A 24,886-nucleotide genomic window follows, 5' to 3' on the forward strand; every position below is an offset into this window, starting at 1 on the left:
AATTGACCCGGATTGACTCAATTATAAAACATATAAAAGTTTATGACTTAATTGCGAAATTCTGAGAATACCCAAGTATTTTCTCGTTTTTGTTAATATGAAGTTTGAAGGATGGAAGGAAAAAATTATGTCAAAAGGCAGGAGGAAATACTTTTGAAAAATAGTCATCTAGGCTCTCCTGCAATATGCCACATGTCAATTTTCAAGGTCCCACTTGTAGTTTGTAGAGCTATTGAACATAAGATCCCTTCATTCCGATGGAAAAACAATGACTCGAAGGCTAATGTACACTGGAAATATTGGATGTAATGAAGAAAAGGAAGGATAGCAAGGGTATGGATTTAAAGACGTCATCACTTTTAATAGGGTTATGCTGGGCAAATAGGCTTAAAGGTTGCGCAATCACCTTTGATGCTTTGGTGTCAAATTATGATGGTCTCTATTACCCCAACATTGGCTTTAGGTATGCAAGAAGGACAAAAGATCATACTAAGGTTGGCATTCTTTAGTTGGAAGAGTTGTAATAGTTGGCTGGGTTCAATGGTTAGTTGGGAATGAAAAATTGATTAAAAAATTCGAAGGCAAGCGGATAAGAGTGGGCACAATTGCAAGACCAACAAGCCTAGATGAACCTAAGCTAGTGGCTGAACTAATAGATAGCAATCAAGCCAAATGGAAAAGAACAAAGCCTTGCCAACTTGTTTGATGAGAGAATAGTGGAGAAATCTTGGCTATTGTCATTTCAACAATGGAAGAAAATGAGAAGGTAATATGGACAGTACCCCATCAGGTTTCTACTTTGTTAAAAGCGTGTACAACCATCTCAGAAAAAAAAAATGCAGACAACCCAGCCAACCATCAGCTTCATCCTCCAAATTCCATGAACCCTATGGTCTATAGTATGGAACTAAACCTCTGCCCAGAATCAAACTACTCCCTATGGAAAATATGTCAAAAATGCCATGCCCTCAAAAGGAAAACTTATTCAAGTGGAAATTTAACCTAATCCGTGGTGCCTATTGTGTAAGAAAAAAGCTGAAACTCCTGAGCATCTCTTTCTCCTACGTCCCTAAGACAACTAAAATCTAGTCCGATCATAACTTACAAGTTCAAATCCAAATAAGAGGACTTACAAGTATAGATCAATGGATTTTAAGCTACAAGAGTGATGCTGGGACCCACCACCTCTTGAACTCATAGCTAAAGTGCTCCTGGTACTTATGGAAAGCAAAAACAAGGCAATCTTTAAAGCTAGAACACCAGATCCATTGTTGACAGTAGATGAAGCACCCAACTTGCATAAAAATTTCAAAAGATTGGAGTGCAAAACAAGGGGAAAAATCATATTTGGAGCGGACTTCACCACAAGCTGGAAGCGCCAGAGGAGGCTTTAAGCTCAATGTGGATCACCTTAGTCATTGGTTCCTGGTAGGGTGTGATGGCCAGCATGTGGCATGATGCTTACTTTTCTCTCAATGTCTCTATCTCTTTCACATAATGAGAATGATGTGGAAATCCTAATGATGTTTTGAAAACGACAAATAAATCAAATGCTATTGTGTGTATAATGATTGAATAACAGACTATGCAGATGATAGAATGTGTGAAAGGATATTATCCGTATTATACTTGGAAGATCCAAATATACTTTTTGCTGAAGTTAGAACTTATTCAAATTGTGTCCAGACCTTAAGGCTAAATATGTTTCAGAACTAGACTAAGGATGAATATGTTCATACTTAAGTCCATATTGTGAAGTCTACTTGGCTGAACACCTCAGACTTTACATACAAATTGAACGGGTCCCGAGAATGTGATATGTTCGGAATGGCCAAGTGTAGAACATGATACATAACGTGACAAGTTCAGAATGAAACAGATTTTGAACAACAAGTTCAGAATGAAATCCACTTGACAGAATATGACACAAGCCCAAAATATCATAATTTGTAGTGATCTAGTTTGGATTCTACATCAAGATAAATTTGATTGACTCAATCTATTTAATTGACAATTGACAATTGAATTTTGAAGATAAGAACTTTCTAAATAAAAAAGCTCTACTTATGAAAACAAAATTTTGTTTGTATAGGTGATCGAGAATCAATTGGTTAATTTGGTGAGATAGGTTTTACAAATATTTCCTATTTGAACACGGGTTTTTAATTAGGTTCCATTTTAGTTTGACTGAATAGATTTTCAAAAACAAAACCATTGTAGGTTATAAAAAATTATTTCAAACCAATAACTAGAAGGATTTTCAACTCGTCAACCTTCATCTTCATATAAAATATATATATGCCAATCGCAGGAGGTTGATGAAATCACCTAAAGGGTTTTCTCTCGCGCTCCAAATGGCGAGTACATCCTACCCGAATAGGGGTCTCAATCTTCATCTCCTTTCAAGTTTGAACCTTCCTTCACTGCTGTAATGGAAACCCCACAAACCATCATCCTGACCACACACTCGGTGTTTTCCAATTCGGCTACTACACCCCATCTTAAAACCCTAAAACCCATTTCTTACTATTTTGCCGGTAAAATCCTCACGGCGAGGAATCATATAGTTGCCAGAAATTCCGTCAACCTAAATCAATCCTAGTTCAAAGCCCATTCGGATCCTCTTTTAGATATACCCCTGAATCGAGCTCCAGCCAAATCAAAAATTTGTGTAATCCCTCGCTGGTTCCAAATAGTCAAGCCAGCCGGCGCTATTTGCGAGACGGAAAATGGCGAGTCAAAACGATGAAGAGAGGTGGGTTCGGCTCTTTAAAAGCTTGGAAATGTAATGGTCGGAAGAAGATGTTGTTGAGATAAAAGGTGATATTCGAAGAAAAACTATCGAATGCCACAAAACTTTGTTTGGGAAATTTTATACCTGTCCAGAGATGCGAACTTTCTTTGCTTTTCTCAATACAATGAAAAGGGTGTGAAGTTGATAATGTTTTGCTTGTACATGAGCAGGGTTTTCTCCTTCTCCTTCCAATCTGACTGAGAAACAAAAGTATTCAACATGAGGCCATGGTCTTTCTCTAGTCATTTACTAGTATTACAGCAATGTGATCTAGAGTACTCCACGAGTTATGATATGATTTTACACCTTTGTGATTAGACGGGAGTTCTAGTCAATTTGGAGAAAAAGAGAGGCTGTGGGTAGAATTCAAATACGAACGACTCCCCCTTCTTGTTATTCTTGTGGAAGATTGGGCATTATGCCACCTTTTGCAAAAATGCCCTATGAAATCAAGGTTAGCGAGATAACTTAGGGAAGGTTTATGTGTGGCGGAAGTTTGTCCACTCGGCCGTATGGGGAAGATATTTTATGGTAAACAAGAGATAATACCGAAGTAGAGAGTGTGCCAGAGACTCCCATCTATGTAGATCTGAAACATATAAGAACCAGACAAGAACAAAATTCAGAACAAGTTTTACCCATATGTGGACATGAAAATGCAAAACAGCAAAATCAATTAGAGAACATGCACTCATATCCAACCTATAGAAATGTTATTAATGGAGAGGAGACCACAAAAGAGAGGAAGTAGCTATATTGATGCAGAGTCAACAATGATTCTATATGAGGAACAACTTAAGGAGGTGGCGATGGCTGTAGAAGAATACTATCGAGAGGAAGGGGGTTGGTGAAATCAAAAACTCGAATTTTCAAAAGGTAACAGAAATCGAAAAAAAAAGAAAAGGCAAGCGCTTACTGCTTGTATGGCACTCAATCTTTAAAAACTCAAGTTTTGGACACCACACATTGGTGGAAACCCCATCCACGTGATGGAGAAGTCTAACCCCGGTGGGCTTTGGTAGCTAGCCTAATAAGCCATAGGATCATTCATGAAGCTATTAAGCTGGAATTGTCGAGGGGGTTTTGGCACACCCTTAACAATTCAAGCCACAGAAAATTCACAACAGCCCGGGAAAGGCTTAGTGTTATTTTTTTAATGGAGACAAAAAAAATCAAGAACAAGGTGCAACGCATACAAGAAGGACTGAGATCTTAGAAAACATTTTCATGGTGAATCAAAAAGGAATTCTTGGGGGGGATTAGCACTTTTACGAGATGATCAAGTAGAGTTATTTATGGACTATTGGTCTAATAGCCATATTAATACTTAATGTTTTAGAGAAACCTTGACATCGAATGCATATTACCTTTGTACATGCCCCCAATGAGTTTCAAGAAAGAGTGGTGTTATGGGAGGATCTACAAAACTAGCATTAGACACCATTTACCATGACTTTGCTTGAAAGTTTTCAATACTCCATTGGGAAAAAGTGGGCAAAGAAGAGACAGAAACTTACAGACTTACTGCATTTAGGGACTTCCTTCTCCAATGCTCTTTAATGATTTGGAGAGCAAAGGGCTGTGCTTTCACCTGGAAAAATAACATAACATGGGAGCATTTAGTCAAGAAACTTGGCGATAGAGCATTACATGTGATATTGAATGGAGGATAGCACACCCCAATGCTGAATGTACAACACTACCAGCTATTAGGTCGGATCACAGCCCGCTCTATTATCTTTGAACGTGCGAAGGAAGAGGAAAAAGAGGGAGTTTTCAGATATGAGGCATTCTGATCTGAAAATGAGGAATCTTGATAGCAACTCGTTAGGACTAATTGGGCTGAATTGGGACCTCAAAAATTTAGTATGGTGGAAAAAATTGCAGACGAGTGGCACAAAAACTAGAAATTTTTGGAGTAGCAGGCTGTAATGCAAAAACCAGAATTAATGAGCTGAGGTATGATTTACAAAGGTTAACAAGCCGCTCGAATACGGAACAAGACAAGTGAGACGGCAAGAGATAGCTTCCGGGGGTGAACACTATGGCGACAAGAGGAGATGTACCGGGGTATGCGTTCCGAGGATTTCATGGCTTAAATGGGGAGATAGAAACACAAATTTTTTTATGCAACCATGATCAGGAGGAGATCTAGAAACAAAATTGCCTTGCTAAAAATACCCAGAAATGAATGGTGAAAGATAAAAGAAGCCCTTAAGGGAGATAACAACAGCTTTCTTTCGCTTGTATACTTCGGTGGGGCCGCGTAACTTACAACTTTGTCATACAACAAATTCCAGCTTTAGTTGATGAAAATATGAATCGAAGGCTTGTTGAACCAATCACAATGGAGGAAATCACGAAGCTTCTGATACAACTATGTAGGAGACCCTTAAGGCTCTGGACCGAATGGGCTGAATGGATTGTTCTATTGGAGTCATTGGACATCTATTAGCGAGGATATATTCAAAGAAGTGCATAATTTTTTGAGACAGGGTTACCTAAACCCTGATCTAAATAGAACCTTAATATCTCTTATCCCCAAAATCCCCGATCTGAAAAAGATCCGAACAATTTCGGCCAATTAGCCTATGCAATTTTGTTTATAAAATAATATCCCAGTGATGACAAATAGACTCAAACCTATGCTACCAAAGCATTATTGCAAGGAACATAGTGTTTTGTGGGAGAAGATAGATTCAAGACAACATTCTAATGGTGCAAGAAGTGCTGTCCAGCTGCGGAGTCGAGAGAGAAACGTAAATTCCAAGCGGTGTTAAAGCTGGACATGCAAAGGCCACATGACCGCATTGAATGGGATTTCTTTGAGAATGCTTGCTAAAAACGGGTTTTACGTGAAGTGGGTGTAATGGGTCTTTGCCGGTGCGTGTCAGCGGTCTCGCTTTAGCATTAATTTCAATGGCGAGCCTCGGCATTTCTTCAAGCCTACGAGGAATACGACAAGGTGATCCTATCCTGTATCTCTCTTTATTCTAGTGATCAATGTCCTCTCACAATTGATGAGAAAAAGCTATTGAAAAGTGGTACAATTCGGGGATTAAGCTCAGCAGTGGTTTGTCCTGCTACATCCCACTTCTTGCTATTTGCGGATGACTCCATTTTCTTCCTCAATGGAACTATTTTTAGAATGTCAAAAATTTAGCGAAAATACTACATCGATATTGTTTTGCATCGGGACAAGCCATAAATCTAAATAAATCAGGTATCTTCTTTAGCGAAATTTGCTGAGGAAGTAAATTAATATGGCACGAGTTGAGGGTCCCATAAATAGACAAAACAGGGAAGTACCTAGGTATTCCTCGGATTGAGGCTCTAAAAAAGATGTTTTTGCTTGGATTTTGGCTGGTGAATAAGAAATTAGAAAGCTGGAAGAAAAATTTGCTAATAAAGCAAGAAATGAGATATTAATTATATCGGTGGTGTAGGCTATTCCACGATACGCCTATTTATCTTCAAAGATCCGGTGTCCATGTAAGCAATAAAGTGGAAGATTGCTAACTTTTGGTGGAAAAATGGGAAAAACTTTCTGGGATTCATTGGAAGAAATGGGAGACTCGGAAGCTTAGGAATGATGAAGGAGGTCTTGGCTTTAAAGATTTGCAAGGTTTTAATGTGGCAATGCTAGGAAAGCAAGCATGGAGGGTTTCACAGCAACCTAATACTGTTGAGTAGACTAATGAAGGGTTTATATTACCTAAGTGCGATTTCTGAAAGGCTGGGAGTGGCTAGGAGACCCCCTCGTGGGAATGGCGAAGCATTATTGTGGGAAGGGATTATATCTCCAAAATTTATGTGGTTTGTAGGTAATGGTGGCTGGTGAGGGAAGATAAATGGCTGGGAGTGGTGTGGGCCGGCGGTGAGAATGTGACGAAGAAGGTGGGTGAACTAATAGAACGAGAGGAGTGGCACATGAAATGAACCCAGATGATACGAATGATGTTTGATGAACAAAGGAATTGTGAGAGATCCTTGCTACACCTATTGGTCTACCCATGGCATGAAGATAAATTAGTATGGATGCAAACTAAATCTGGATCATATATTTGTAAAAGTGGCTACTTCTCCCAAGAGATAACGCGGCAACCCCATACCACCAACAAAGCCTCATCCTCTGCTGAAACACAGTCCTTTGGAAACATATTTGTTGTTGGGAATTCCCCTAAGAGTAAAGCTATTCCTCGGAATGCATGCCCAACACTGGCCTCTACGGTGAAAATTTATACAGGGAAGAATATTGCATTACTTTGCCCCATATGCCAAAAAAGCGGGAGACCATTGAACATGCACACTGCTGTTATGCCCATGGACAGCTCAAATCGGCAAGCCAACTCGTGCAAATAAAGATTAGCCGAGGTTAGGTTTAACAAGGTTGGATGAATGGTTGCATACACGAAAAGAGAACTCTCAAAGCGCAACAAAGTTCAATAAATCACAACAACCTTGTGGTGTATATGGCAAGACCCGGAAATCAATACATCTTGAGGAGAAAGCGCTGCGGCGAACAGAGACCATTGCATAGAATCTCAATTTGCTTTACAAGCAAACTTTGAAACACAGAGCAAAGGCGGTCAAGGAGAACGAGCGAGAATCACACGTACCTTGGGTGGCCCCCCCAGGCTCACTCAGGAGCAAATATAGATGCCCTCCTCCGTCCAGGCAAGAAAGCGAATCGGCTAACCTTTAGAAACCGAGGGAAGTCGGAACACACATTAGCCATGTTGCATCTGCGGGACTCACGGGGATGCTAATCGATGGATTCTCCAGAAGGTGGGAGCGTCTCGGCGGAACAAGTAGAAGCAATCTCCCTCTTGGAAACCCTAACTTTTCTCTCCAGCCGCAAGAACAAAGATGGGAAGTACATTCAAATTGTCTAACGCTCGTGTGGGGAGTTACGGATGAAGAAGAAGTGAGCTGGAAGCTGTTGCCAGCGTGGACCGGATCATAGGAAAATTAAAGAGTTTGGACCTTTCCTTGGCCCGTTGCCGAGAGAGGCGAAGCAATGACCCGCGGCCCAGTTGCAAAGCTGTGTGAGGAGAACTCCTCCCTAGTAATTGGGTAATTAGTCCCCTACTGACCTTGTTGTTTAATTTAATATCTTGTTTGATGTTCTTGATGTAAATACTCCGAACTTTCCGAGGTTAAATGAAGAATCATCGTATTTTCATCCCAAAAAAAAAAAAAAAAAAAACCTTCATCTTCATATGACATCGGGCATTCTGTTTTGATTTGATTTTTGGATTGGATAATTCAGATATATTCAAATGCAGAATATCATGTAATCATATGTAACATTCAATAAAGTAAATTAAGTATGCTAGCTGTCATTAAAAAATAACCATTAATTTAATATGTAATTGTAATTTATAAAGATATTGTTGCTTGTTGTATCAATTATTAACATACTTATGGATATGATTATCCACGTGTGATAATTTTCAGTCTTAAAGTAAATTTAAAACTAAATCAACAGTTTGTGACTTTTATACATGATCTGCAACTTTCCACATAGAAAAGCAATTCGAAAATATTTATTAATTTCACAGAATAAATTTTCAGTTTGGTTAATAACTTTTCAAGATTAACCCGTAGAGGCTTTCAAGTGCTTTAGGAACTTTTATTGAGTAATTACTGTTCAAGATGAAAGTAAATTTAAAACTATCAAAAATGAAAGAATGATGTATGGCGTAGACCATGATGTTTGTAGGGTTATTTTAGAATTGAGGAGGAGGGAGCGCCTTCGTTTGGTAAGCGGCGATTACTTTAGTGGAAATATAATAAAAAAATCCCATTAATACATAAGAAACGATGCAAAAAGAAAGTCAATCGGACTCTCTCCGATTTCTCAATAATCTACGAATTTAGTAATTGAAAATTGACCAGTTAATCTTTGGGGGCAAACTTGCAACTAAGCCAATTTTATGACAAAAAAGGTTGTCGTTTTTATGTTGTGTAAGTGTATATATGGTCAATCATTCAGATATGTATGGACGATATAAGTGCCTTTGCACAGTGTTTTTACATGTGCTCGGCCATCCTGAGAAACTAAGCAGTGAAAACTCACGAAAATTGGAGAACAGAAATAAGAAAAATCAAGGACACTGTAGCTCATATAAATATTTAACAAGCGGAAGTAAATGATAGCAAAAGTATTCTGATTACTAGGACAAGCATCAAAAAGCCCTCTTCTCAAATCAAACTCGATCAATAAGCACAGCTAGACAAATCATTCTCTGCAATCGATTTCGAGCAACACGATCGTCAAAGAGCCGCATGAATGGCGACAATCAGTTTCTTACCCTCTTTTATTTTGTTTCGGCATTGCTATCGAGTCATAAGCATCCAACTAGTAAGTAATACGCTGTCGACATCCTCGTCGGTAGTTTGTTTACGAAACAAAATAAGATGTATCTTGTCTCACATCAAAAGATGTGAGTGCGCACGTAGACGAAATTTAACACTAACCGATTATCATTATTTTTATTTATTGAAAAATTTTGATTTTTTTATAAAAAAAAATTAACTATAGTGTCTGTTTTGAAACAATTTATTTTTAATTCTGGATTTTATTATTTCTTCCAATGGTTATTTTTAGAGTTCGTACGGGTTCGGACATAACTTCTTAATCCTTGGAAAGTTGTATCTATTCGGATATAACTTCTTGTTTTTACCATAAATTATTGACGTGTCTATTCAATCGCAATCTTCTTCTTCCATTTTCATTTTCTTACGAACAAATAAATAGCCATTATTTCCCGTTATTTCCTAGAAAGGCCCTAGAAAAATACTAAAATTACTATTTAGTGATACCGTTTTAAGACTTTATTGTATTTTGAAGAAATTTACCCGTGGTATTTGAGGCAAATAAATCTTTAAAAAGTAATATCAGCCCTCAAAATCCAACTTGATTGCTCTAAAGATTTGACTCCATTGTTCTACCTAATTCGGAGCATATTTTCCATAATCCTCTTTCTCCCACTCCAACAAATGCGTCTCTAATCTTTAACAGAAGAATTATTATGTAATCCTTTGGCATCCTCTCTTGACTGCAAAAATCTCTCCCTTGATTTCCAATAAATGGGTTTCCATACCTTAATGATTTATCCTTTTAAGGGATGACATTCCATGTGCCGTCTTTTTAACATTGAATATACTTATCTTCCCTTCAAGTCCACACAATACAAGATCTTATTCGGCATAGGCTACTAGCTTGAGTCGAAATTTGGATTTACATGGTGAAAACCATGCTGCATCAATTTTGTTCGACTACGATAGTGAATGTCTATTACAATTCGATTGTTGAGAGGGTGTATAGGTTTTACTAATGATGAAAACGGTGCAATTTGAGGATGTGGGAGCCGTAGTGAATGTCCCAACACATATAAGCCGGTTGTGCTAAGGAGGTCGATTCAATCTCGAGTTGTGGGTTGAAAGAGAAAGATGTGCAAGATCTCTCGACGAAAGGAGGAGCCATCTGTGCTTGGAGGCGAGACAGTCGACTTGACACTGGAGCTCGGGGATTTGCACCATGTCGAGGTGTTTAGTGATGGGGTTGAGGAATCATGCGTTGTTTCGCTGGAGAATGTTCCTAAATAGAACAAGACGAGCTTGTTTGAGCTGAGTTCATGGAGCAGAAATTTTTAGATATATGTGATCTTGAAGGGAATTAGATACAAATATAGATTTGGATAGTTTTTAAAACATGTGATTTGATATTGATAATTATCACCCAAATCACATATTACATTCAACACAAATATCTCCCTAATTCAACATGGAATTGGATAGTTTTAAAAAAAGATGTCATTTGATATTGACAATTATCACCAAATCACATATTACGTTCTGCCCGAATATCTCCTAATTCTAACCAAAGGGTTTCGATAGGTTTAGGATACATGATTTGAGTGAGGTAGATAAATAGATATAGGTTAGTTTGGCATTCTAAGTTTTTGTAAAAATTTATATATACATCTAAGTTCTCATCCAAATCAAATATGATAGTGTTACGCAATGAAGAAGTTTTTATTAAGACAAGTAATCCCAAAAAAATTTAATTCACAGAAAATAACTTTCCACTTCGGCTAATAACTTTTCAATTTCGAAAAGTACATGCATATCTGCTTAGGAACTTTTGCCGAGTGTTCAATAACTTTCAGGGTGAAAAGTAAATTTAAATATCTGTCGAAAATTAGTAAGGTTTATTTATACGTAATTAGCAACTACTCGTACATAAAATTAAGTCCGGACCCTTACCCAAAAAAAAATTAATAATAATTAAGTCCGGACTCATCCGGGCTTGGGCCGGTCAAACCAAACCCAACAGACTAGGGTTCCGCCTCTGACCCCGCTGACAATATTAAAATCCGTGGAGAAAAAAAAAAATAACGAAATAATTTAACTCGAATTAAAATAATAATAATGAAAAACAGAAACCTCTTCTTCATTCCTCTTGCCTCTTCTTCACTGTTTGCCTCTCTCCTCTCCCTCTGGACTTCACGGCGACCAGCCATCATCGACTGAAGCAGGTAAATGATGGAATTTTCATTAGCGTTTCGAATGAAAAGTGTCGCCTGATCTTTTCCTTTAGTGGGTTCCGATGTTTCTCTTCTCGCAAGTTTTGTATCGTTTTTGCATCGTTATCTTGGCCTTTCTGGGGATGCAAGGCGACCAGGATTGATTTTGATGACTGTTTTGCTGGTGAAACTGGAACGCTTGCTTCTTCTTTTTTCCGGTTGTGATATGGCTTGATATTGCCGCGTCCGAGCTTGGGGCAATTTGTACTCGTAAATCAGGTTACTTTCGAAGCTTTGTATGTTGGATTATGCGTCCAGAATCAAGGCTTCTTGAGCAGTATGACCGCCCGTAGTCACACATGTATTACCTATCTTTCTGAAACTTGGGTTGCTCGTGTATTGAGAATTGGCTGGCAAATGTTTTATGAGTAGATTCTTAGTGGGTATATGGTAGAGTGCTTTGCGTCGGCTATCTTTTGTCGATATTGGTATGCTGTTTCTAGGAGTGTGAATTTCTGCATTTAATTGGTACATGTCGATCGGATATTGGTTGTGGATTCTCTGAGGTTGGCCACGGGGAAGCCCCGCCCTCACTGTTTTGTTTCTGGTACATAGGATAAGAGTGCCAAATGGATCAGACTGAAGTAGTTGGCGGCTTTGCCCGATGGCTTATTGGAGAGTGTACCTGAAAGTAGGCCGAACTCGAAGATGAAATGCTTTCTAGGCACAGGTGTGCGTTCTTTTGGTTTTTGTCTATTTGGCCTTCTTTGCTGAATACACGCTTGCATTAGAATTTGGTGTGCTTGAGCTACTGGTTAATCTTCCACTGAGTCGATAGTGCAGTTTAGTTTTTCCATCTTTTTATGGAGGAACAGTTGTTTCTTATCCTCCCATTGCTTCTAAAATATGGCCATCAAATTAGATTAAAATATCTTTGTTTTTCCTGAATCGGAACTGCATACGTTCTAATTAGGCAATTGCTGTTGCATTACAAAACGACTGTCATTGGTTTAAAGACGCGGTTTTATGACTTATACAAAATTCAAGTTATAGGGATAGATTGTTTGAGCCGTGTTATCTATTGGTGTGGCTAATGATGGTAATGGCTATAACCTCCATGAAAAGTGAAGCATTTTGGTACCTGTCACGAAGAGGATAAGTATCCCTGACATGTATTAATCCATAGAAAGGGGTGATATTTTCTGTTAATCTCTGTTAGAGAGAGAGAGAGAGAGTAGTTGATACTTTTTTTTGTTTGTATATGGGCGTAGGTGTTTGTGTGTTAATGAATGCAAGTTTGGATGAAGCTGCAAATGAGTTTATTTGTATACACTTTGTTTCAAAGTCAAGTTTCAAAACCAAATATGGGATTAGGTGAATGCTTTAGTTCTTATGCAGTTATTGCATGTCTAAGATATGTGACATTTGACTTGATTTTGGAATGTAATTCCTAGATCTTATCGACACTGATGAAGTGAAAAGGATATAAGTTCGATGCAAAATTGCCTATTGTAACTATTCGAAATTATATTGTCAGCCTTATTATGACACTTGTTGCTCTATTATAGCTGTAATGATTCCTTCTTCAAAAAATCGGTTATGTTGCAGTATATAGTGCTGATTGATTTGATTCTTCTTGATTGTTCATACCAAATGTATGCGTTCTGGAATTTTTGTTGCGATAAAGACTGGGAACAATGTTTCAGGAAGAGGTGTCACAGCTACAAAACAAGGAAACTGAACTGAAAAGGGGGCTGCAAAGGGCAGCAAAGCTGAACAGAAAGCTAAGAAGAAGCAAGTGGAGGAAGAAATCTCTAGGCTTTCCAATAAACTCAAGGAAAGACAGGCTGAAGAACTTGCTTCATTAGGCTACAACGGGACCAATGGAGATGTTAAGGGAATCTCGACAATTTGGTGAAGGCCATAGCTGGGGTCTTTGCCAGCCAATCTGAACATTCAAAACCAAGCAAGGGCGTGAAGAGACGCGAGAAAAGAGCTCAGCAAGAAGCAGCAAGGAGCAGAGGATTCAAGAAGAGCAGCAGAATATCGTGAGCGACCGGTTGCTAGAAAACGAGAATTAGAAAAAAGCTTGAACCCCTTGGATTGACTGTTAATGAGATAAAGCCAGATGGGCACTGCCTTTACAGGGCTGTGGAAAATCAATTAGCCTTGCTCTCTGGGGTTCTTCTCCTTACACGTATCAAGAGCTTAGAGAAATGATCGCTGCCTACATGAGGAAACACGCTTCGGGTTTCTCCCATTTTCTCATCTGAAATACAGTCGAGGGAGATAGTGAAGAAGTCAGTAGCGGAGAAATTCGAGAATTACTGCAAAGAAGTGGAGTCGACAGCCGCATGGGGAGGACAGCTGGAGCTCGGTGCGCTAAGTCACTGTCTTAAAAAACACATAAAAATCTTTTCCGGATCATTCCCTGATGTGGAGATGGGGAAGGAATATCAGTCTGATGGCGGAACTGGCTTGTCCAATTTAAGCATCATGCTCTCTTACCATAGGCACGCATATGGGCTTGGAGAGCACTATAACTCTGTGGTCCCAATTTGACGAGATAGAGATGGGAAGTATCTTCATCGCGGAAATATAGTTGAAATGTGGCAATGGTCAACGCGTGTTGTACTTTTTTAAGGCAGCAATAGGTTTTTGTGTTGCGTTCTGAGTCTCGAAACAGCAGATGTGAGCAGAGGTTGGAACTTAATTCTGTGTGTGTTGTCCAAACTTGTTATGAAATGACACTTTTTGGCAGTATAGTTTCAAAAAACGGATTATTTCATTCCCGATAGTCATTTTCTATAGTCATTTTTTAATCTGTTGATGGGAGCATACTCTGAATCTTGAGTAATCCTTTTGCTTGATTTTATTTAGGTGATAATTAATTACAGTATGTGATTTTCAACTCAAAGAATACATTGATTTCAACCTACTTATTGAACATCTGAGTTCTGTACATCTGAAGGTTCGTCAGATTGCTAGAAATATCAGAAAAGAGGTGCTACTTCATAGCCCAAGTGATGAAGAGAGGAATAAATTGCAGCTACCGAGTTTCGGCTCTTTTGCCTAATTGTGATAGTTTAACTCAAAATGTGGTTTGGCCGACAAATATTTGAAGCAAAATCAAACACATTCTTTTAGCAGACCGAAATTAGTGGAGGACACAGACATCGCGTCATCAGCACTTTACTTGTCTAATATAATCACGCATGCTCGCTTAAACTTTGCATTAGCCTGTACTTTCACTTTCATGATATCCAGTTGTCTGGATGCACTGTCTTCTTTTGCTTTATGTCACCGATGGCCCCTTTTTGTCTTCCTGTTTAACTCTCAGGATTCTGTAGACAGAAACGTAGCACTATGTATAGAAAAATAGGTCAAAAGTCAAAAAGGCAATTTGTTCATCATGGGATCAAGGGATTCAAGGCATCGTAAGAACAACAGTTGCTCCGAAGATTAAGGATCAGATATCAAAAGCGAGCCTCACTTGTTGAATCGAGTAGTTTCGAACTCGGAAGATCAGTTGATATCGACATCACGACCCAGAGCATTTCTTTTCTTGGTAACATGTGTAAGATTCAAGTGCTTACTATCAGAGAAATGTCAACAAGAATGATCACATAACTGCAAAGCAAAGCCCATTATCAAAATGATCAGCATGGCACTACACAAAAAACCTCATTAGCTATCATACTATACATTCACTCACTATTCACACACCCTTTACATGACTCAAGAAACTGAGTGCCGCCTCCGCTTCTGAAACAAGAACCGCGACTCGGAGTTGGCCTTCCCTCCTAATGGCTTGATTGCACTTAACCGAAACAAAGAATGCAGCTTGCTCAGCTTCTTGGTGAAGGATTTGAAAAGCTTGTTACCAGGATGGGACCGTACAAGGTCCTGCTTCATCGACACGTGATCCTTTTCCAAGTCAGTCAACCTCATTCTCATTCTTGCAACCTCGAGCTTCAGCTCTCGGTTTTCTCGCCTCACCGATGCGTAGTTGTCTCTTGGAGATATGGCCCCGCTACCGGCCCCGCTACCGGAACGCTGAGGAACTGGCCCTGGAGCGATCCGAAGAAAAGAATTGGTTGTGGCCTCCATTCATGGCGTTCCTGAGCCGGATCTGCTCAAAGTACAGCACTTGAACCGCCATCTGCACGGGCAACCTCTCGTTCTGCGCTGCATGGCTGCAGGCTTCTTGAGATAGTTTCTGGCAATCGATGGTTTTGCACAGGCGGTAGCGCTCGAGTCCTTGATGTTCGGGTGTACCTGTCAGACAAAGGGTCGAATTTTGGCCTCAATGATATGAGTAACTTATGATCTGCACTCGCGACATGCACACACACACAAACAGAGGATCACCTTCAGAAAGATGTCCACAGCTCGGTAAAGTCCATCACTCACTACACGAGCGTGGTCCGGTAGCAACTCTGCCAAAGCTATGAACTTGGACGGTGACAAGTTTGAGTCCACCGCTACTTCAGTGAGATAGTTGTCTAACAGCTTGGACACCTTAAGAATTGAGCTCTGTTTAGGAGATCCGGGGCTGTCGAAGTCGTAAACCATTTCGCTCTCGTCTCTCAAATGATTATCCTCATCCTCATCCTCATCTAAGTTCAGAAAGATTGCGAAAATCCTCAAGACCAAGTCAGTGTCGTACATAGTGATGCTGTGGCTGTTCCCATGGGAAGTGGCGGGAATTAGGATGTCTTCCAGAATTGCCTGGTCGAGTTGAAGGCCGATTCTCCTCTCCAGATCAGATCTGCACAAAATAGAAGCCGATGATCCAATCGCAGTTTTCAGCAAGCTCGACAAGAACCCCATCGGAACCGAACTCTTCCTCGACTGTGTAGGAAGCAAGCTAACAATTGCTTCCACCATGACTCTTTGCTTCTTTATTAAGTCTAAATCCGGTAAGCTTCCTTTCATCACATTGGGATCTCTAGCCAAGAGGCCTTGAAGAGAAGTTTGCGCATAGTTGATCAGAATTTTGCTGATCATGTCCTGTTTCAGCCCCTTCGACTTGACTGCAGATAGGACTCGTTGGAAGAAATCAAGATTAAGCACGGCGAGTGATTTGCCCCACCAATCGGAAGGCGTTTCTGGCTCTACCACTTTCCCCTGGAAGTTATGGTCAAGCTTGGAGAGGCCGGAGGTGAGCTGCTCTTTGCAGGCATTACTCGCGATTGCATTTATGAGCCTCAAGACGAGGTTTATGTCCTCTGCTACTGACAAGAGCCTCTCACAATGATGGAGCACTGAGATCGAGTGGGATATGTTAGGAAGCACATTGTCCTTGAGATATGCTTCTGCTCGAGATTCTAGGTTCTTATCGGCGAATTCCTCGGTCATTTCCAGGTAGTGCGCGATGCATCGCAGTGAAGCAATGTTTGCTAATGTGATGTCGACATTCATGCCGTAACAGAACTTCGCGGCAAGCTCAAAGGCCTCTCCACCTCCCGGGACAGCAGGGAGATTTATCTTGCAGATTTTGTTGTCTTTTGCTTCCAACAATATTTTCCGGATTCGTCCACTACGAGAAACGAGAGGAAACTGCAAAATAGTCAGATCTGTGAGTAGGCAAATTTGAACAAGAATAGAATAAAGCCACTCGGAGATTGAACTGAATATGCTCAGGCATAGTAGTTATATCTTTTTCTCTGGAATTGTTAGGGATTAGCGAGTGATGGTAATACAGAATTTTCTTGCTTAACCGACTGACACTGACTAATATTTACTTGATTGCAGACAAGCTGCAACAGCTAGGCGTTTAAAGGATCAAATTCAAACAATAAGCACCGTGAATAATCTTCTCTCTAAATGGAAGGAAAGAAAGTGAAAAGAAAAATACAGAAAATACAAAAAAGGCAATATTTTTACACCGAATTCTGCTTTCCATACCTTGTGGAGAGGAAAGCTTGATGTTCCTACTTCCACAGTGAGATCGCTAGAAACATCGGATATCGGCCTGCAAGCAAACATTAGGTGAGATCGAAGCTTAGAAGTGTGAATCTATTGCAGGTTCAACTTTTTGCGTACATCTCTGGGAGGGCCAATAATTCAAAAACCATGCAGCAACTTCTACTGCTATAAGCCTGTATCGCCATTTTTTTAGGCCGTTCATGTTTGTATTATTTAGACGAGAACTCAACTTATACAGAATTGAACTCATTGAATCTTTAAAAGCAGGGTCCACCACGAACCGACGATTCGACCATAATCGGTCAAGTCAGTGAATAACCGACCCTATAATTGAGCAGCTTGAGACAGCATGGGAGGCAAGACGAAGGCAAATAAACAGTGATGGAAAAAATGGAATCAAACTTCAGCAGTTCTGACAAGAACAGATTTAGATATGATCCACGCATGGGTCCCTCGTGGATTTCGTTCCGATAAATCGGATGTGCAAGTGTGTGAATCCAGGAGCTTCGGCATGCCCGTGCGAACAGTACTTGTACAGCGAAGTCGGGGACTCCGTACTAAGCGCGAGGGCCGGAGGATAGTCAGTCCGCAAATAATTGGTCTAGAAAATGTTGGCAATCACAGTTCGCAACATGGGAATAGACCAGGACAGGACGTGGACGTTTATCAACCGAATCCCGTGACGCTGTCGTGCGCGCCCGCGCAAAAAGAGAGAAAAAAACAAGGAGAAAGGAACAGTTTGATAATTTCCATGATGCTACAAATTGGGTCTGTCTTGTCCTGTGGCCTAACTGTTCCGTATTCTTACGAGAACCTGGTCTTGTGAATCAACCTGGAAGTGCACAAAATCTTTTCTCAATCCTATGCATTCGCAGCATTTATGCACTGCTGATGAAAAGCAGACGCCAGAGGGTAACTCCTTCGAAAAGATAAATCTCAAAACGACCTAGCTAAACGACACGGTTAGTTGCGGAAGGAGGGAAAAAACAAAAGGAGAGTTACCATTCGGAAGCGTGGCGCACGCTGGAATTTGGACGGAACGACCGCTTCCCTGATATGCTGGGCTTCAGTTCGCCCACTGTCACGACGCCCATCTCTTCTCTTTCCCCAATGTTTTAAAAGGAAGATTCTGACCGAAAGAGAAGTGGTAACAGTGACGAAAACGATAATTTCAACTCTTCTTCACTCTATTCCAGCAACAAGATGAAATTCTCTTCCACAAATTCTGGGGTCGATCAGCAAGCAAGAATCGAATCCTTCTCTTTCAAGAAGCCGACCCTTTTCACCTTGATCCACCAAAACTCATGTTTCCTTCATTAATGGACTACTCAGCTTTAGCTCTCCTCTCTCTCTGTCTCTCTCTCTCTCTCTGAGTACGTTTGTGAAAAAGTGAGGAAAGAGACGGAGGAGTTGTGTGGAGAGGGGGCGTCACATGAAGCCATGCAGGAGGAATTAAAGGGAGGTGGTGACGACTTTGGAGTTCCCTGTGTTCATACTTTAATGGAGTCTCCTTTTGCTCTCTTTTTTAATAATGAGTATGTGGGTTTTATTCCCGATCTTGGTCCCCAGAAAGAGAAAAAGTCGAGCAAGATAGGAGAGAGGGATTTGTGCATGCATTTTTTCAATCGCTTTTCGGTGAAAGATTGTGAAAAGAGTCTTTTTTCTGGAGCAAAATCGCAGGAATCCTGAAGGCCTGTCTGTCTCTCCGCTGTGCGGGCTGTGCTGCTTTAACCATAATGATGACGGCTAGGCTAAGCTACGCATAAGGAGCGGTTCTTTCGTGATAAGACCAAATCATTTGTACGCACGAACTGATCCCGATCGCTCGCCCGAGCGAAGGACTATCATCAAGAACATGAGTTGGACTTGTGATTGCTACACGTCTGGCCGCTGGCCGCTGGATACACGCGTGTGGAAGTGCAGTGCTCGCCCTCGTCGCTTTCAGAGGGAAAAGAAAGATGTCTTCTTTTCTCTTTGCTTTTTGTTTTTGATGGAGTTGATTATTCTTCTTCCTTTCTTTTCTTTCTTTTCTTTCTTTTCCCTTTTGGATTGTTCTTTGAGTTATATTCAAAATGTGGCCAAATAACAAAATCAATCTCAATCTTTTTATAGGGTTTTCCACTTTATCCCCCACCTTTTAATTCTGTTAAGAAAAATAATCCGCTCTCATTCCTTTAACACCATTTTTGAGAGGGAATGTCCCGTTAGATTTCTTTATAAATTTCGACTATGCCCCTATTTTTTTATTTTTTTTATTTTGGTTTTTGTGCGATTTTCTTCTGCTCTTCTTCACTTTTGTGTTTTAAGTTGGAAAATATTTTTATACGGCCTTATATCAGCCATTTTTATTTTTATAATTTTCTAACTATATTTGTAAAAGGATAACAAGTTAGGTTTTTGTAAAAGAAAATAGTGGCCTTATTGAAAAATTTTGCAAATACATGATGCTAAAAAAGGCAAAAAGGTAAGTAACATATAGTTTGTGGAGGAGCTTTAATTTGGGGGTAGATTTCACATGAGTTCAAAAGGTGACTTATTTGATAACCCAAAAGGATGGAGAAAATTAGGAAGTGATGAAATTGTTAGGATTCTTACTGCAGTTTTGTGTAGTTAAAAAATTGGGTTTCTCCAAATTTTAGAGTAAAAGTAAATTTACCCTTTCGAGAGTAATGGTATAAAACGTTCCTCCGTCGTGCAGTACACACGAAATCATTCGACAAACCTAGTACATGTACTGAAATGAATCTACACCGTTAGATCCAGTGTCACTATGGGATCTGTCATTTTCAATGGCCCAAATTCCACGCTATAATTTCTCAGGTGCACATAGCTTTGATCATCATGACATATGATCACAACCGACCCGATGGCAATGATGATCACATCATGGAGTCCTGCTTTTGGCTGGTGGGTTTTCCATCTGCAGCAACATATCATGTAATGTTCTAGCAAAAAAGAATTTGGCCAAGCAAATGGCCAGGATCATTGAAATGGTCCCTAGTCCCTTAGTTTATTTTCCCTTTATCACCACCACCCTTAGCTAATCTCTCTTTTCTATTTAAAGTATAGTTTATGCTCTCTGCATCTACATTGCAGCTTTGTGAAGAAACCGCATGCTGTTCTTTTAATCTTTTCATTATATATTTGACAAAGTGTGTGGTGTACATGATCCCTCTATAGCTGATGTGTGCCACATCTATCCAACTATATTGTCCTATTAATTAACTATCCATGAACCTTTTAGAAGAACCTTCTTTTATATTTATTCTATATTTTTTATACGTATCTTTTAAGAAAGAGGTCTTCTAGCTAAGCCTATGGATTAGAAGCTAATTAGATCCGGCTTTACCAGTGATTAATTTTTATTTTTTTTGCATTATCACTTTAACAAAAGTTGAGGAATATAGTCATAATGTGGACAGCTGCTGTTGATGTTTATCGTTCCATGACCGAAAGTGCCAGCAAGCAATAATTTTGATTTTCAACCATCTGATCTAACTTTATGGTAATTTTCTTTGTTTTCTAACAGTAGAAGAATCGGCAAGCAAACTTAGAGAGTTACAAATTCACAGGGAGAAATATATATGTGTGTGTGTGTGGGCGCGCGCGCGCATCTCCTTAACATCTCGTAGCATTATATAATACTTAAGTCATATCTCTATATGATACTCAAGTCATTATAATAGATGGTGACAAAAGGTGAATCGAGATTAGTTTACAACCGATGCAGAAATTGTTATAATATTATCTAGGTATTCAAGAGGACACACTTGTTTAAAAGCCCAGTAGTGCCTCACATATTGTAAACCAATCTTGATAAACTGAACGTTATTCTAATGGCAATTATGCCTTCTAAATCACATTGATTTGTTCTCATCATGGTACTTACTAACGAACGGCATTTTAAATCAGTCAAGAGTTTTAATCATGAAACCTTGGTTTGTCCGGGTACATATCGGTGGATCCTAGGCCATCTGCTAAGTGTTCACATCTTACTGAAGTCTTGGCCTACTATCTTAAATAGTAAGCCAATAAACAATATGCTAATGGGATTTTTCTTTTCTCTTTTTTTTTTCTTTTTTCTTTTCTATTTTTTCATCTTTTTTATAAATATAAGAAAATTCCAAGAAGTTATAATGACGCCACAAACCGGAAGAATCAATGATGAGAGGCTTGCTTCAACAAAGGTGACATAAAAAGAAACAACTTGTGTGGCTCTTCGCTAGAATAACAATCTCAACCTGGCCTGCAAAGTCTTTCTCTTATCTTCAATTAAAAGTACTCAGGACCATATGCTTTTGGGGCGAGGATTCTTAAACAATTTATCAGTCGTCATCAGCCTTCTTAATCGCATTAATTAAGCAATCCTAATAATGTTATTATAGGTGTCACTAGCTTTTGCTAGAAGCACAAGATCCCCCTCGTGCTCATCCACCTAACAAGAAAAAAAAGGAAGGAACGAAGAGGGCTTTTGGTGTAATTCTTCCTCCTCCTCGTCAAATTCGAATGTTAATTAATCGCCCCATTACATCAAAAGCAAAGACCTAAAAAAACATACCACTTATGCAGTTGTCAATTTTTTCCATTATATTTGTTTGTAATAGAAATAAAATTTGAAGTTCTAATGATCCTTTTTCGGGTTTAACAACACAATAATAGATAGTCGTTGAAACCTAAGTCATTATAGAAAATAAAGCTGCCGTCGTATATGCAAACTTTTTGAAGTTTTTACACAACATGAATAAAACTTAACATTGCAAAATCAGAATTTGGTTATGCATGCCTTAAATGAGCATCTAAACTTCTGTCTCAGCTAATGAGCATCTAAACTTCTGTCTCAGCCAAGTCAAACACATCTCTCCTTAGTAATTTCTGCTTTTCCTTTTTCAAATCTCCTCCTCTTGAGACCTACATTCTTTGATATTACATCCAAAGCCTGTTCTTCTGCGAGAGCCAAAAGAAGATAGGAAGGACAGAAAAAGTGGGGTGAAAAGCAGAGTAAGCTGAATGATTAGGGCAGGTGACCAAAGCTGGTGGCCATGATTGTGGTGTACAAGAGACACTTTGAGCCCACCATTTTGAATTCTATGCCCAGTTTTTTGGTACACTCCTAGTCCGACATGCCAACAAAACTTTGGGGCTGGCATTTTTTGGTGCAAATTCACTTGGGATGTCTGTGAAGTCAGGTCTTAAGGTCAAGAATTTGATTGGTGATGCTCAGTCGGTGTTGAAATCGGGTCAAAATTGAATTCCCACTTACCACCTAAAGTAATGCAAAGTGGGGTTCATGGAATCCTCCCCTTTACTTCTTTTCGTTTGCGAAAAAGAAAATAATTGATGCGGGGTGAATTCTCCAGTTTTCACTTTTACCCCTTTGTACCTTATAGACGAAATGCATTGCATAAAGACAGAGGAATCATGATTTTTAGTTTTGGATAAGATTAAAATAAAATAAAAATCCAACACAAGAATTTGGGGATGCTTATTTTAATGTGTTAAGAAATATAAACCCGTGGATCATCATGAGCCGACCATGATTACCTTGAATTAGTCTTGCTCAAATTATTGTCTTGAAATGTCCCTAGCAGAGGATTTTGGGAAAAAAAAAAAACATTAGTTTTGATTGATTGGGAAGACTTGAAACTTCGTGTGGACAGTATTTTATCACGCGTTAACTTTTTTAAATCGTAACAGATTGGCCAATTCAGTCAAGTGTCGGTCTTGCCCTAGCTATGACTTTTGATCGATTCTGGTTAGCTCGATTCATTTTTCATTAGTTCAATTAGAATTGGGCACAATTCAATCTAGTCTCCGCCATAATTTGGAAGACACTGGTATGTACAAGCAATTCTTTTTAATTTTCACAATGCATTGAATGAAAATTCAGAATCTTGTTTGGACTACACGGGAATCATGATTTTTAGTTTTGGATAAGATTAAAATAAAATTAAAAAAATTCAACACAAGAATTTGAGGATGCTTACTTTAATGTATTAAGGAATATAAACCCGTGGATCATCATGAGCCCGACCATGATTACCTTGAATTAGTCTTGCTTAAATTATTGTCTTGAAATGTCCCTAGCAAAAGAATTTAATGGAGGATTTTGAAGGAAAAAAAACATTAATTTTGATTGATTGAGAATACTTGAAACTTCGTGTAGACAATATTTCGCCATGCATTAACTTTTTTAAGAATCATAACAAATTTGCCAATTCGGTCAAGTGTCTGTCCTATCGTAACTGTAACTTTTGATCGATTATGGTCAGCTCGATTCATTTTCATTAGTTCAATTAGAACCGGGCACAATTCAATATAGCCTTTGCCATGATTTTGAAGACACTAGTAAGAGCAAGCAATTCTTTTTAATTTTCACAATGTATTGAATGGAAATTCAGAATCTTGTTTGGACTACAGGCTTCTTCAGCATTTTCAGAATTAAGTGGCCACTAGCCCAAGTTATGGCGTGGAGCAAAGATTTGGGTACCCAAAACCCAATGGCCGGTCATCTTAAATTGCGATCAGCGGGAGGGAAGATCCAACAATTTTATTGAGTTGGGTCATTAAAGGCGAGCATAACAAAATTTCTGAAACGGAAATCAATTTCTGCAAAAATTGATTTCTCAATTTCTACTCCATGGACGAGTTTCTAAGAAATGCATTTGATAACGATTTAAAGTTTCTATTTCGGAATAAAAATTCGTTTTGTAAAAGAATAAAAAAATTATTTTAGGATCGGCAACGACCGGTGTCCGTGGCGGAGTCGACGCCGGCGGCCGAAGTCCAACATCCAACGTTTAGCATCCCACGTTTGGAGTTCGGCATCCAACGTTCGGCGGTCGACGAACAGCATCCGGCATCCAAAGTTCAATGTCCGGTGTCCGAAGTTTGGCAATCGGTGGCCGGTGGGTGGCGGCCAGTGGCCATTGGTCGGTTCGACAAGGCGGCCGAAATCAAATGGCCAATGGCAAGTGGCGAGCAATCGCGATGAAGGTCCAATGGTTGGCGATGGGCCTCGGCATCCAGGCGGTTGGCGATGAGCGGCCAACAACCGACGAGCATCGGCATCGATGGCCGTGCTCGACAATGAGCGGCCAAAGTCTAGTGGTGAGCGATCGATGGCAAGCGACCGGTGGCAAGCGGTCAATGAGTGGCGGGTGTCGAGCGTCCCATGGGCAATCGGTGGGTGATGGATGGTGACAAGAGTGAGCGATGAGAAAAATTTTATTTCTCATTTCGTTTCAAAAATAGAAAAGCTAAAAATTTTAATTTCTAATTTCTACTTCAAATCTATTTTTGGAATATAATCTGTTTTAGAAATAGAAAAATTAAATTGTGGTACTAAACAGATTTTTGTTCCAAATCTGTTCTAGGGAATAGAAAAACAGAGAAAATGAGAAATAGAAATCTTCTCATTGCGCGGCCTAAGTTGTGCATAAAGTCAAGAGCCACAAAAGTCAACGGTCTTAGGCTAACACAAGGAAAAGCCCACTATTCCCTGGACAAACAAGATGATATAAGAAGAGTGCGAAGCATAAGCCCACTTTAAAAAAGCCCAAAAGCTGTCCGAGCACCATCTTCGGGAGCAGCAGAAATTTAGGTGGAGACGGTATTTGACTTGACGATG

At 39.5% G+C, this 24,886-nt stretch overlaps 1 protein-coding gene and 1 pseudogene across 1 annotated transcript; one reads left to right on the forward strand and one right to left on the reverse strand.

Annotated features, from left to right (window-relative positions):
- The first annotated feature begins 13,025 nt into the window (after positions 1–13,025).
- LOC120289973 lies at positions 13,026–14,125 on the forward strand (annotated as a pseudogene).
- A 781-nt stretch (positions 14,126–14,906) lies between these two features.
- LOC104426729 (BTB/POZ domain-containing protein At1g03010) lies at positions 14,907–18,794 on the reverse strand. Its single transcript, XM_010039872.3, is given in 6 exon segments — positions 14,907–15,399; positions 15,401–15,585; positions 15,588–15,606; positions 15,700–16,890; positions 17,239–17,305; positions 18,262–18,794. Coding segments are annotated over 6 exon segments (1,887 nt in total). The 5' UTR covers positions 18,354–18,794; the 3' UTR covers positions 14,907–15,066.
- Positions 18,795–24,886: the final 6,092 nt, after the last annotated feature.

This window comes from Eucalyptus grandis, chromosome 11 (assembly GCF_016545825.1).
Source record: "Eucalyptus grandis isolate ANBG69807.140 chromosome 11, ASM1654582v1, whole genome shotgun sequence".
NCBI classification, from domain to species: Eukaryota; Viridiplantae; Streptophyta; class Magnoliopsida; order Myrtales; family Myrtaceae; genus Eucalyptus; species Eucalyptus grandis.